This window comes from Eleutherodactylus coqui, chromosome 7 (genome assembly GCF_035609145.1).
Source record: "Eleutherodactylus coqui strain aEleCoq1 chromosome 7, aEleCoq1.hap1, whole genome shotgun sequence".
Taxonomy (NCBI): domain Eukaryota; kingdom Metazoa; phylum Chordata; class Amphibia; order Anura; family Eleutherodactylidae; genus Eleutherodactylus; species Eleutherodactylus coqui.
Window position 1 is genome coordinate 227890848 of NC_089843.1, and position 14681 is coordinate 227905528.

The 14681-nt window shown below is 48.2% G+C and overlaps 1 protein-coding gene across 1 annotated transcript in view; it reads left to right on the forward strand.

Moving 5' to 3' along the window:
- The first annotated feature begins 495 nt into the window (after window positions 1–495).
- The window catches only part of MFHAS1 (multifunctional ROCO family signaling regulator 1), an 81000-nt gene continuing 66814 nt past the window's right edge, over window positions 496–14681 (forward strand). Inside the window, exon 1 of the mRNA XM_066574521.1 lies at window positions 496–3658. Within this exon, the coding sequence (XP_066430618.1) occupies window positions 790–3658 (2869 nt within the window). The 5' untranslated portion in view covers window positions 496–789. The remainder of the gene's footprint in view (window positions 3659–14681) is intronic.

Sequence of the window (14681 nt, forward strand, 5' to 3'; positions counted from 1 at the left end):
ATTGGACTTTTTAATGTTAAAAACGCATTGCACAAAAATCGCAAAAGTACAAACTTGCTATTTTTGTGCAATGTGTTTTCAACATTAGAAAGCCCTATTGACATTTGTATTAAAAAAAAACCTGCAGCAATATCGCGATTGCAAATGTATAGGAGCCTATATATACAATCCCCCCCCCCCCACACCAAAAAAAAAATAATAAAAATAACGACAAAAACAAATAAGCGGCGATACAGCCCTCAATGACTTGCAATGTGATGGTGAAAATTGCTCGTTCTGTAAGGCAGAACAATAGTCTGGTCACTAGCGGGTTAACCAGAATCCACCGCTGTCTTTGCCCACATTGACGAGCAGGTAACATTGTAACATTGTAGCAATAGTCTACAATGCTGCAGTTCCGGCCGTGAGCTCTAGATGGCGCCGGCTCCCCGCACGGAGCGGGAGTGCAGTGACTTGCGGGCTGTCCCCACCCTGTGATTGTAGAGGGAGGGGAGACAAGCAGGTTGGGAGTCCACAGACGGAGCACTGACGCCGGAGAGGCGCCGCCATCCCGCCCGCACCTCCACGGAAGAGCAGCGGTCCCTGCAGACAATAGCCGCCGCCGGCTGCACCTTCCTGCCATGGAGGGCGGTGAGGCGGCGTGTGGTGGCCGCCGGCATGTAGGTGGCAGCTGGCCGGTGCTGCGCGCCTCCTCCTCCTCCCTCCAGTCCTGAGGCGGCGCCACCATCCCCGCTGTCAGTATCACATGCGGGCAGCAGCCGCACTGACAGCCGCCCCCTCCCCGTCTCCATGATGATGGCAGCCCCGAGCAGTGACCTGCGGACCGCCCGGCTGTGGAGGGATGCGGCGCTGCGCTCCAGGAAGCTGCGGAGCAGCCTGCGGCAGCTCACCCTCAGCTGCAGCGGCGAGCAGGACAAGCTCATCCTCCCCGAGGACCTGGGCGACGTGGAGGTGCTCAACCTGGGCAACAACTCCCTGGAGGACGTGCCGGAGGGCCTGCGGAGCCTGTCAGCAGGTAGCCTGCATGTCCTCATCCTGCGCAGGAACAAGCTGCTCAGCGTGCCGTCCGCCGTCTACGAGCTGGGCCGCCTCACCGAGCTGGACATGAGCCACAACCGGCTGAGCTGCCTGACCGAGGCGGTGGGGCTACTGGGCCGGCTGAAGAAGCTGTGCCTGAGCCACAACCAGCTGCAGACCCTTCCCCGGCAGACCGGCGCCCTGGCCCACCTGGAGGAGCTGGACGTCAGCTTCAACCGCCTGCGCCAGCTGCCCGACAGTATACAGGGGCTGTGCCGCCTCCGCGCCCTGGACCTGGACCACAACGAGCTGGGCAGCTTCCCCCAGCAGATCCTACAACTGCCTGCCCTGGAGGAGCTGGACTTCTCCGGGAACAAGATGCTCTGCAGCAGCTGTGCCGGCTCCTTGCCCGATGGCATCCGGGCCATGAAGCCCCTAAAGATCCTGTGGCTGAGCAGCACTGGCCTTGACTCCTTGCCCGACTCCTTCTGTGAGCTGAGCAGCTTGGAAAGCCTCATGCTAGACAACAATAACCTCTGCTGCTTACCTGAAGGCTTCGGGGCTCTACAGAAGTTGAGGATGATCAACTTGTCCTCCAACACCTTCCAAGACTTCCCCGCCACCCTACTGCAGCTCCACGACCTTGAGGAGCTCTACCTGAGCCGTAACAAACTGACCGTGCTGCCCGAGGGCATCGCCAGCTTGTTCCGCCTGGTCACGCTGTGGCTGGATAATAACCGCGTCCGCTACTTGCCGGACGCCATCGTGGAGCTTGGTCTACTGGAAGAGTTGGTCTTGCAAGGTAACCAAATAGCAATTCTCCCAGACAACTTTGGGAAACTGTCCAAAGTCAACATCTGGAAGATCAAAGACAACCCTTTAATTCAGCCGCCGTACGAGGTGTGTATGAAGGGGATCCCCTACATTGCTGCTTATCAGAAAGAGCTCGCGCATTCGCAGCCGGCGTTCCAGCCAAGGTTAAAGCTGGTCCTCACCGGCCTCAAGGACGCCGGCAAAACTGTGCTGAGACATTGCCTGATGGACGGCCAACAAGGCAGCTGTATACTGGGAAGTACGGGGATCGAGGTCACCAACTGGACGGCCGATGCGGAGCGAGGACTTACTTTTATAGTGTATGACTTAGCTGGGGACCAGAGCTATGACATAATCAACCCTTTCTTCCTCTCGCCCGGTGCTTTATATATCCTTGCCGTTAATCTGAAGTCCTATGTTTCTAAGCAGTTTTATACGTCTGTAGGCTATTTTCTACATTTTATCAGTGCCAAGGTACCACATGCAGTTGTATGCATTGTGGGGACTCATGCCGACTTGTGTGCGGACACGGACATTGAGGAGAAATGCCTCGACATCCACCACCAGATCGCCCTGCAGGAGAAGAAGGATTCGGAGACCTTACAAAATCTGGCACAAACCGTTGATGAAGCTCTTGGCCAAGACTTTGATATGCGTGCCTCAAACCCTCATGCAGCTTTTTATGGTGTCAGTGATAAGAATCTGAGGAGGAAGAAAGCCCAGTTCCAATATTTAATGAACAACCGTCTTCAGATCCTCTCGCCGGTCCTCTGTGTTAGTTGCCACAACTATTCCAACATTAGGCGCTTGAGGGAAAAGCTCCTTTCCGTGGCGGAGCACAGAGAGATTTTTCCAAATTTGCATCGAGTTCTTCCCAAATCCTGGCAGATGCTGGAAGAATTGCACTTTAATCCTCAGGAGCTGTGGTTGACCTGGTGGGACTCGGCACGCCTCGGCCTACAGGCGGGTCTAACGGAGGACCGGCTGCAGAGCGCCTTGTCCTATTTACACGAGAGCGGGAAGCTGCTCTACTTTGAAGACAATGCAACTCTTAAAGAGTATGTTTTTCATAATCTGACAAAACTGATTGACATTTTGAATGTGTTTTTCCTGAGGGACGCTTCTGTCCTCCTACAGAAACTTCTGAGTGACACTCATGTGGACAACCTGAGGGCTACCCAGTTACATCATTATGTGGAAGGGTTTCTACTTCATGGACTTCTGCCCACTCACGTCATTAAGTTACTACTTAAGCCACATATCAAAACGCAACAAGACTTGCAGCTCATCCTAGAACTTCTGGAGAAGATGGGGCTCTGCTACTGTATCAATAAACCCAAGTCCAAACCATTGAATGGGGCCACTGCCTGGTATAAGTTTCCGTGCTATGTCAAGAATGAAGTGCCTCATGCGGAGGCCTGGATCAACGGTACAAACTTATCGGGACAATCTCTTGCGGTTGAACAGCTTCAGATAGAATACAGCTTCCCGTTCATATTCCCGCCTGGCTTGTTCGCCCGCTTTAGCGTCCAGATTAATAGTCATATAGTCCACCGTTCGGATGGTAAATTTCAGATCTTTGCCTACAGGGGGAAAGTGCCAGTTGTGGTGAGCTTTCGACCGTCGAAAGGAACCTTACAGTCCGATGTTTTGTCTATTGCCAGCCATGCTTCCCTACCCAATATATGGACTGCGTGGCAGGCGATAACACCCTTGGTGGAGGAACTGAATGCCCTGCTACAAGAATGGCCGGGTCTTTACTACACCGTTCACGTTCTGTGCTCCAAGTGCCTTAAGAGAGGGTCACCAAATCCGCACACCTTCCCAGGTAAGATTTTGAAGGCCATTCAGAAACCTTCTGAGATGTAATGCTGTCTATTTTTGTACTGCCGGGGTGTTTCACAAGATTTATCTGATTTTTTTTTAAAAACGCCGTAGTTTTTGATGCATATTTTTGTAATAAAACCAGAAGTGGATTCTTAAGGAATGGGGAATATAAGGGAAGGACTTCTACTTCTTCCTTCCTTTTGGTTTTGGCTCAAAAAACTGCATCAAAAACTGCAGCATTTTTCCCTAAAAAAATAAAATGGTGTGAAAGCTCCCTTGCAGGGATTTCAATGTACATCTGGTTCTGAAGGAACTCCTTATACCTGGAACGTATTAGATGAGTTTGGGGTGGAGGGATGTGCAGCTGATTTACTCCTGCATGACATAGAAGAACTCTTACAGATGTTTGATGGGGCGCCATCGATGACACGGTGAATGGTAAAGGGAATTTGTCACCTACTTTTAGTCCCATGAGCCAAGTAGTGACCTCTGAGTCTAGGGATTTAGGTTTTATACTTGCCTTCCCCGTTGTTTCTCCGGTGTGAGCGCTGAAATCAGCTGCTGCAATGCATTAAGCGGCGCAGCTAAGTAGTCCGTCCATTATGAAACTAGAACAGGTGGACTACTTACAAGCACCACTGAATGCATTGAGTGGCGGCTTTCAGTGCTCACATTGGGAGAACAACGGACGAGGTAAGTATAACACTTACCGTATTTTTTTTTTTTTACCCCAGCTGTGTAATGGAGATCGCACGTCCATATCACACAGCTACCGGCCGGGTCCGCCCCATAGCAGGGGAGTTGAGCACTGCTGCTTGAATATACCACTGATTGGTGGTGGACACCGGTGGGAACTGCTGCTGATCTCCCGCCTCTACCAATCAGCTTACGCCCTTCTACCCGTATGTACTGCTGATTGGTGGTGAGCACTGGTGGGAACTGCTGCTGATCTCCCGACTCCACCAATCGGCTTACTCCCACCCGTATGTACTGCTGATTTAGTGGTGAGCATCGGTGGGAACTGCTGCTGTTCCTTTGCCTCTGCCAAATGACTTACTCCCTTCCTTCCGCCATACCACAGGCGCTGCTACAGAGTTCCACTGTTGTAGAAGAGAAAGTGAATGTACTATCCCCTGTACTGTCACCTAAAGTCCCCGGGTGAGTTCAGAATATTTTTCCCCTATTTTCCTCCTCTAAAACCAGGGTGCGTCGTAAAAAGCGAAAAATACGGTACATCCCCGGACTCAGTGGGTCTCCTAGTTTCAGCCCAGAAGCTTAGCTCATAGGACTATAAATAGGTGATGCAGTCCCTTTAAGGCCGGGCTCACACCAGTGTGTCAGTATTGTATATTCCGCATGCATGTTTTGCGGGCGGAATACATTGTACCAATCTCGTGTGAGCCCGGCCTAGGTCGGTAGTCCAGTTCTGCCCAGTATCTCCTCTGTTATAGACTCCCCTGCAGCAGAGATGTCTTGTTGTAGGTCAGCATCTGCGGCGCCCACTTCAAACGTCTGTGAGGTGCAATAAATACTTGAAGAGTTCTTCTATGTTTTCATGTCATTCTGGCTCTTGTGGGTCGCTTCACGTCTGAATACATCAGCTTTACTTTTGCAGCGTTCCTTCTGGATCATCCTGTGCCGCTGAGGGAACTTGAATGAACTTTGGTGCCTATGGGCTTGCAGACATCGTGGGCATAAAGCGCTTTACGGCTCGTTCACACCGCTCATTTTTTTGGGGGGGGAAAAATATCTGTTAAAATTTTCATTAAAAAAATCAGTGTTTTATTAGCAGATTTTTAATGCAGGCGTCCAACTTGCAGATTTTGCTGCTGATTTAGGGAGGATTTTCTACCTCGCATTGATAGGAATGGGAACCTCCAGCGTGGAATCTGTCGCTGTTTTATTTCTCTGCGTTGTGTTATTTGTTTTGCGCTGCGGATTCCCATCAAAAACAAATGAGCTGTGTGAATACGTCCCTAGTCATCAGTGTGAGCTGCGAGGTCTCCTTTCTGGCTGCCGTTGTTATGAGGAGGCCATAGCAGATACTATAGTGTATACATATATTTCTGTGGACTTGAAGGGATCCTGTCATGTCCCCACAGCACTACAAGTTATGGTGCTGTTAGAGGAGGTGACGGAGCTGGGTGGGGTATTTCCTATACTCGCCCACCCTCTGGTTCTTGCGGTGCCCGCTGTTGAGGATCACGGCGGTGCTGTAAATCTGATTCTTCACAGTGCCGTGCACACGCTCTACCATACCAGTCCATGGAGGGGCGCACGCACAGCACTGTAAAATGAGTCTAATTTGAGGTCCCACCAAGATCTTTAGCAGTGGGCACTGCAGAAACCAAGAGTGGGTGAATATAAAAAAATACCCCACCAGCTCTCTATCACATTCCCTAGCAGTACGTTAAGGGCTCATGTCCACGGGGAAAATAGGATTTAGGATCCGCAGCGGATTTCCTGCATGCGGATCCGCATCCCATAGGGATGCATTGACCATCCGCGGGGTAGATAAATACCCGCGGATCGTCAATAAAAGTGATTTTAAAAAAAATGGAGCATGAAAAAAATCTGGACCATGCTCCATTTTCATGCGGGTCTCCCGCGGGGACGGCTCCCGCGGGCTTCTATTGAAGCCTATGGAAGCCGCCCGGATCCTCGGGAGACCTAAAATAGGAATTTAAAGCATTTACTCACCCGCAGCGGGCCGCGAAGCTCTGCTCTTCCTCACGGCCGCATCTCCCTTGCTTCGGCTCGGCGGATGTGCCCGGCGCATGCGCGCGGCACGTCGACGACGTGCCGGCGACGTGCCGCCGGCGTCAGGAATTCATCCGCCGGCCAAAAATGAAGATCCGGCCGTGAGGAAGAGCAGAGCTTCGTCGCCCGCGCCGGAAAGGTAAATGCTTTAAATTGCTATTTTCGGCGCTCATGTCCGCGGGGCAGGAGGGACCCGCTGCAGATTCTCCATGGAGAATCTGCAGCGGATCTGATTTTCCCCGTGGACATGAGGCCTAAGGGACTTTCATCCAGGACGGAATTACAAAATTCCACAGGTTTTGATGCGGAATTGCGGGCAGGTTTCAAGCCATTTTCAGTTCTGCATCGAAATTCACAGGTAGGCTTTGGATTTTGGTGAAGAATTTACAGCGGCTTGTGGTGCGTCGTGTGGCCTATTCCATCCCGTGTGAAAGGTCCCTAGCTTAGTTTGGGGTGCCGTAGGGAGGTGACAGGTCCCCTTTAACTACCGCAAGGAGCTGTTCACAACACTGGAGAGTGTATTACCCCATTACCCCGTTCATGTCAGTAGCGAGCACAGACTTATCTTATGTAGTCCAGAAGTGCTGGCGGCAGTTCCATTATGTGGTACTATAAAGGGAACCTGTCAGCAGGTAGGAGCTCCATAAACTAAGTACTAACCCGTACGGCAGGTTCCTTGGAGCCCAAGGAGATATTTCTTACCCGGCTCTCCGATCCAGCACTGTCACTCCCGATAGCGTGGACCACGCCGCGGAACGCTGTGTGTTCGCACTCCCATTGATTGCTATGGGACGTCTTAAGGAAACTTTAGCATGTATGGGGTAAGCCATATGTTTCCTGATGCAAGTGACTATAAAGTACGGTTGTGCGCTATATACCAGGGGTTGTACTCATTGTGCATGTACTTAGTACGGAGCAGCTGGGACGTGTCTTGTAAGAACATCACTGGAACGTTTCCTCTTTCTTCTGAGGTCGTTGACATGGAGTTCGGTTTAAAAACTTTGTGGCTGCAGCATAGAATAATCAGCCGGCTGTGTGATGATGCCTCGGTCATCTGATCAGGATCTATTCTATATTATTAGTGTAGCATTAAAGAGTTCCATCTGTCAGTCTTGTTGCTCCTATCAGACTTGTATGACACCTTTTATACCGGTTACTCATCCAGAACTTCTTGTGTGATGGAATATATAAACTGTTCCACACAAGCTGCTCTCAGCGGGGGAGAAACTCCTATCACACAGTTTATATGGAAGGACACTGCAATTTTTTTTCACATTGAAAACTATTGGTAACACCTGTGATCTTCCTTTTTTTTCCCCACTCACAAAAATCGCGAAAACACATGTTGCTCGCATACAAGCAGGATATCGGTCCGAGTTTCTCGGATTGATATAGTGTTCACCTGTGTGAATGCACTCTTAGGCTCCCCTCACTCAGACGTTTTTTACCACGATTAGTGCGGCGCTTTAAGCCGCGCGCCAATTGTGGTGCAACGCTCCCATTGTTTTCAATTTGACCGTTCACATAGGCGCAGACAGCCGCTCAAACGTTGCATGTTCTATTCTATTTTTGGGCGCTTCAGCGTTTTTTAAATGCTGTGCGCCGCCCGTTGAAATCAATGGGCAGAGTTTTCAGCACTTTTTTTGACAGCGCTAAACATCCTAGCTACACTACTTAAAAAAAAAAAAAAAAGGAATACTCACCTAGCAGACGCCGTCCGGGTCCCTGCCGCTGCTCTCCGGCTTCCCTGCAGGCTTCAGAGAAGTTGTCAGCCTCCGATAGGCCATCTCCTGTTGGTAACGATTGAAAGCCCTGCCCCCAGCAAGAGATTGCTGTGATTGGCCGAGTGCGGCGCTCAAAAACCAATCAGAACCAGTGCTCGATAAACCAATCACATCCATTGAATGAAGAAATGGTCTGTCGGAGGCTGCCAACTTCACCGAAGCCTGCAGGAAAGCCGTAGAGCAGCGTCAGGGACCCGGACGGCGCCTTTTTTTTTCAGCTGTCCTGAAAACGTAGCTCAAAACGCAGCCAAAATGCATGTCAGCGCTGCTGAAACTGCAGTAAACGCAGCGTTAAAAAAACGCCTGTATGGGGGAGGCCTTAGAAGTCGACGGAACACTCGTGTTCTGTAAGTACAGAGGGGAGGAAGGCCCTGCTCCGCAGCTCTGGCAGCCGCTTATCACCCAAGAACAAAAGGTTTGAGTCAGGATATGTTTACACATAGCTGAAATACCGCGGACTCTCCTCAGCGAAAAATTCTGCCACAAATTCCGCAACATTTCCACATCGAAAACAGAGTTACAATCACATCATCAGGGCGGATTTTAACTCTAAATTAGCTGTGCATCCAGAGCTGATTTCAGTAGACATGTGACCGATGGCACTGACATCACTAGAGACCGCCGGGTGAAAGAAGACCCAAGAGCACGAAGACTTTGGAGGTGAGGGGGAGCACCATTACAGATGGTGTGGCTTGATGGATTGCCTAGCAGATCGCGGTATAATGTAATACTACGGTATTACACTATACTGCAGGAGAGATCAAAACATCCCAAGTTCTTGTCCTCAATAGGAGCTAAAAAAAAAGATACTAAAATGAGTAAAAAAAAGTTTAATTATTTTTAAAAAAGTAATAAAAGTAAAAAAAAACAAAAAAACTTTTTTCAATATTTATAATAGAAAAAATTCAAAAACATATTTGGTATCACTGTGTCTGTAAGGCCGGCTGCACACGGCAGAGCCCGCAGCGGAATCTGGCTCTGACTTCAGCCGGCGACCCCGCGTACCTGTCTTATTTCTTCATTTTCTGTACTGCGGATGGTCTGGACGGCGAGCCATCGGATATGCACAGTACAGATTTTTTTTCAACTTTTTCTTTTTCCCGCACCTTCGCCAGCGATGACACGGGTGCCCACGACCTTTCCGCAATGTCAGTTCCGGTAGAGCCGCAGGTTGGACAGCTTCCATTGACTACAATGAAAGCCGACCGTGCGGAATCCGCCCTAAAATGGAACATACATTATTAACTTCACATGGTGAACATCATCATAAAGGATAAAAAAAATGTAATAAGTCATATGTACTCCGAAATAATACCAATAGAAACTACAGGGCGAAAAACAAGTCCTCACACAACAATATTGACAGAAACATAAAGTCATGGCGGTCAGAAAATAATTGTATTTCTTTCCAAATATATTTTATTTTCTCAAAGTAGTACAGCAAAAAAAAAGAAACATCCATAAATATTGCTCGTCTCAATCGTCCTGACCCATAGGATAAAGTTCTGTCATTTTATTTACTGCATTGTCTACGCCGTAGAAACAAGAAAGTTGGCGGAATTGCATTTTTTTTCCGCTTCACTGCACTTATAATTTTTTGCCAGTTTCTCAGTATGTTACATGGTACACTATATGGAACCATTAAAAAATACAACTCCTCCCACAAAAAGAAGCCGTCAGATGGCCATGCCGATGGATAAATAAAAGGTATGATATTTTTGAAAGTGGGGAGGAAAAACTGAAAATATAAAGGGTCGGCGTCCTTAAGTGGTTAATGATATGGGGTGTGAAGTCCGATTTCACATATTTCATGAAATCTCATTTCATTGGCATTTGTTATGTTTTTCTGCCATTTAGTGGAAGGAGAACGCTGGCCTAAAAATCCCAATTCAGTTTTCCATTGGAACTCCAGTATAATATGTGTAGTCATGGTTAGTAGCTTCTGAGGGCAGCTCATAGAACTGTCAGTTATGTCGACATGTTGTCATGGGAGAGAAGAGGAAGAGAAAGGAAGATAATGGATAATTGGGGGGAGGAGGGGGGGGGGGTAAAAGGGACAAGAACTTGTAATCAGTGCTGAAACTGGTTTTTAGTACATCTCCACCCCCAACGCTGTGAGGTACATGTTGTTGCCTGTCAGTAAGTAATGTGTGCTGACGTGTTACATGAGACCGCTGCTACACCCCGTGTTGTCCTGCAGGACTCCTGGGTACATATGTAGCTATAAGGGCTTCTTCAGATTACGTGATTTAGTCCCGCTGTGCGGCCATAATAATCACAGCTACATAATGGGACAAAACCATTAATTTCAATGGCTTTCTTTCCACAAGCGGGATTCTCACCCGTTAATACTACGCGCGAGAAAGATGGGGCTGGACATATCTTCCCACGTTTTTTTGTAAACTCGCGCAATATGGCACAGCGTTGGAATGGCCTGAAAAACAAAAGAAACCTGGTTTATGCGCAGCTACGCTCCATCGCACTCAAGTGCACCTCGCATGCCATGCAGTGTTTTCTCGGGCCTCATTGAAAACAATGGGTGAGGCGTTCTGGGAGAACATCCAAAGCTAGGACATGTGCGGTATGCAGATAACAGCAGCTGGTCTGTTATCTGCATTCAGCTCCTTTGTTCTGCCGTGGGACTGCAGCTGAATACAATGTTATCAGTGCTCCGATGGAGAACACAGCGTGAGGTCCCTGCTGTCAGCTGGCCGGCTGAATTATGGATTTTAAACTCGCCTAAAAATCCTCGTTCGGATGAAAAGCAAGCGATGGTAGCATTTACACGCAGCGATTATCGCTCAAAAGACATTGAGCGAATTTTGTTAAGGCAGCAGAATGCAGTCCTAATCTCTAATTCTAGACCTAAAGGTTGCAAGTTCAATCCCCGCTTGATTCAGGTAGCCGGCTCAAGGTTGACTCAGCCTTCCATCCTTCCGAGGTCGGTAAAATGACTCCCCAGCTTGCTTTCAGGTAATAAACAAATTACCTGAAAATGCTGTGGAATCGCATGTAAATGGGGCTTAACACGACCCTGCGACATGTTAAAGGTGTTTAGAAGGTTCAGTTCCACTGTTACGTACATGGAGTGTTTCTCTATGTACTGGTAGTGTTCTGTGGGACGAAATTGCCTACGGCCTTGTTCACACCGCAGAACAAGCTTTGGATTTCACGGCAAATCAGCCAAATGAAGGAGACCGAAACGGAACAATAAGTGAGGATTACAATGTAAAAGGAAATAAAATACTATAGAAAGTCCTTTGTTTTAGATTTCAGCAGATTCCTTGCTACGTCATTGGGTAAAGGGATGAAACGCTGATCTCCGCTGCTTGCAGCTCGTTAATACTTATTCACACAGATTTACAAATAATGACTGTTGGTTCCAGTTTGATTTTCTTAACGTGAAGATAAGCTGACAGTATAGCAGAAAGTACCGGCACTTCTTTAGGAGGTTTGCATCAATGTTCAGCGTGAAGTCTGGATACGACTGCCGCCACAGCTGCACGTTTAGTAGACGTGTCCCTAAATAAAGTTGTCACAGAAGAATTTGTGCGCTTCATAGACCCGTGAGCAGAACTTGTACCGCAGCGCTGGGCAACCTCATTCTTACCCGGGTGATTTATTGCACAGCTCAAGACTAAACAGTTTCTGGCTCTGGCAGTAGGCCTTAGAGATTCCTCGAATACCTTGGTGTTGGATTAGCGTCCCTCTGCTCCAGTGTGTTTGCCACAGCTAAGTTATGTGTCTGTCATGCTGTGTGTGTACATAAACATATAGGCCAGGGGTGCAGAACCGTTTCTGGCCTGAGGGCCACATTGCCATACTGAACCACTTCCAAGGGCCACGAGGGTAATCCCTTCTGAGACACTTATGGTACATCATAAGTATAAGCCATAATAAATCAAAGTTTGTTCCAGGACTCCCACCTATTGGAAGAATTAGGGGGGTCACCTTCCCCCCACAAGGCACTACAGAGAGGAGGAGGCAATGCATGTGGCTCTCTGCATTGTAGATGATGGATGTCGAGATAACGGACCGGCATTTCAGAACTCCTATAAACTACAATGGAGAGAGAGGCATGTATATACAATGCCTCCAACTCATATACTTATTTCTGGAGTGCCAAACGGGTCAAGAGACTTTATTCTATTAATTTATAGGAGACCCAGACATGACTAATACAGTGCACCCTTAGTACTTGTCCTAATATATAGGGGGACCCAGACATGACTACACAGGGCACCCTTAGTACTTGTCCTAATATATAGGGGGACCCAGACATGGCTACACAGTGCACCCTTAGTACTTGTCCTAATATATAGGGGGACCCAGACATGGCTACACAGTGCACCCTTAGTACTTGTCATAATATATAGGGGACCCAGACATGACTACACAGTGCACCCTTAGTACTTGTCCTAATATATAGGGGGACCCAGACATGACTACACAGTGCACCCTTAGTACTTGTCCTAATATATAGGGGGACCCAGACATGACTACACAGTGCACCCTTAGTACTTGTCCTAATATATAGGAGACCCAGACATGGCTACACAGTGAACCCTTAGTACTTGTCCTAATATATAGGAGACCCACACATGGCTACACAGTGCACCCTTAGTACTTGTCCTAATATATAGGAGACCCAGACATGGCTACACAGTGCACCCTTAGTACTTGTCCTAATATATAGGAGACCCAGACATGGCTACACAGTGCACCCTTAGTACTTGTCCTAATATATAAGGGGACCCAGACATGACTACACAGGGCACCCTTAGTAGTTGTCCTAATATATAAGGGGACCCAGACATGACTACACAGGGCACCCTTAGTACTTGTCCTAATAAATAGGGGACCAGTCATGGCTACACAGTGCACCCTTAGTACTTGTCCTAATATATAGGGGGACCCAGACATGACTAATACAGTGCACCCTTAGTACTTGTCCTAATATATTGGGACCCAGACATGGCTACACAGTGCACCCTTAGTACTTGTCCTAATATATAGGGGGACCCAGACATGACTACACAGGGCACCCTTAGTACTTGTCCTAATATATAGGGGACCAGGCATGGCTACACAGGGCACCCTTAGTACTTGTCCTAGTATATAGGGGATCCAGACATGACTACACAGTGCACCCTTAGTACTTGTCCTAATATATAGGGGACCCAGACATGACTACACAGAGCACCCTTAGTACTTGTCCTAATATATAGGGGACCAGTCATGGCTACACAGTGCACCGTTAGTACTTGTCCTAATATATAGGGGTCCCAGACCTGGCTACACAGTGCACCCTTAGTACTTGTCCTAATATATAGGGGACCCAGACATGGTTACACAGTGCACCCTTAGTACTTGTCCTAGTATATAGGGGACCAGTCATGGCTACACAGTGCACCGTTAGTACTTGTCCTAATATATAGGGGGCCCAGACCTGGCTACACAGGGCACCCTTAGTACTAGTCCTAATATATAGGGGACCCAGACATGACTACACAGCGCACTCTTAGTACTTGTCCTAGTATATAGGGGACCAGACATGACTACACAGCGCACTCTTAGTACTTGTCCTAGTATATAGGGGACCAGACATGACTACACAGTGCACTCTTAGTACTTGTCCTAGTATATAGGGGACCAGACATGACTACACAGTGAACCCTTAGTACTCGTCCTAGTATATAGGGGACCAGACATGACTACACAGCGCACCCTTAGTACTTGTCCTAATATATATAGGGGACCTAGACATGGCTACGCAGTGCACCCTTAGTACTTGTCCTAATATATATAGGGGACCTAGACATGGCTACACAGTACACCCTTAGTACTTGTCCTAATATATATAGGGGACCTAGACATGGCTACACAGTGAACCCTTAGTACTCGTCCTAGTATATAGGGGACCAGACATGACTACACAGTGCACCCTTAGTACTTGTCCTAATATATATAGGGGACCTAGACATGGCTACGCAGTGCACCCTTAGTACTTGTCCTAATATATATAGGGGACCTAGACATGGCTACACAGTACACCCTTAGTACTTGTCCTAATATATATAGGGGACCTAGACATGGCTACACAGTGCACCCTTAGTACTTGTCCTAATATATAGGGGACCCAGACATGACTACACAGTGCACCCTTAGTACTTGTCCTAATATATAGGAGATCCAGACATGGCTACACAGTGCACCCTTAGTACTTGTCCTAATATATAGGAGATCCAGACATGGCTACACAGTGCACCCTTAGTACTTGTCCTAATATATAGGGGGACCCAGACATGGCTACACAGCGCGCCCTTAGTACTTGTCCTAATATATAGGGGATCCAGACATGACTACATAGTGCACCCTTAGTACTTGTCCCAATATATAGAGGACCCAGACATGGCTACACAGCGCGCCCTTAGTACTTGTCCTAATATATAGGAGGCCCAGACATGACTACACAGGACA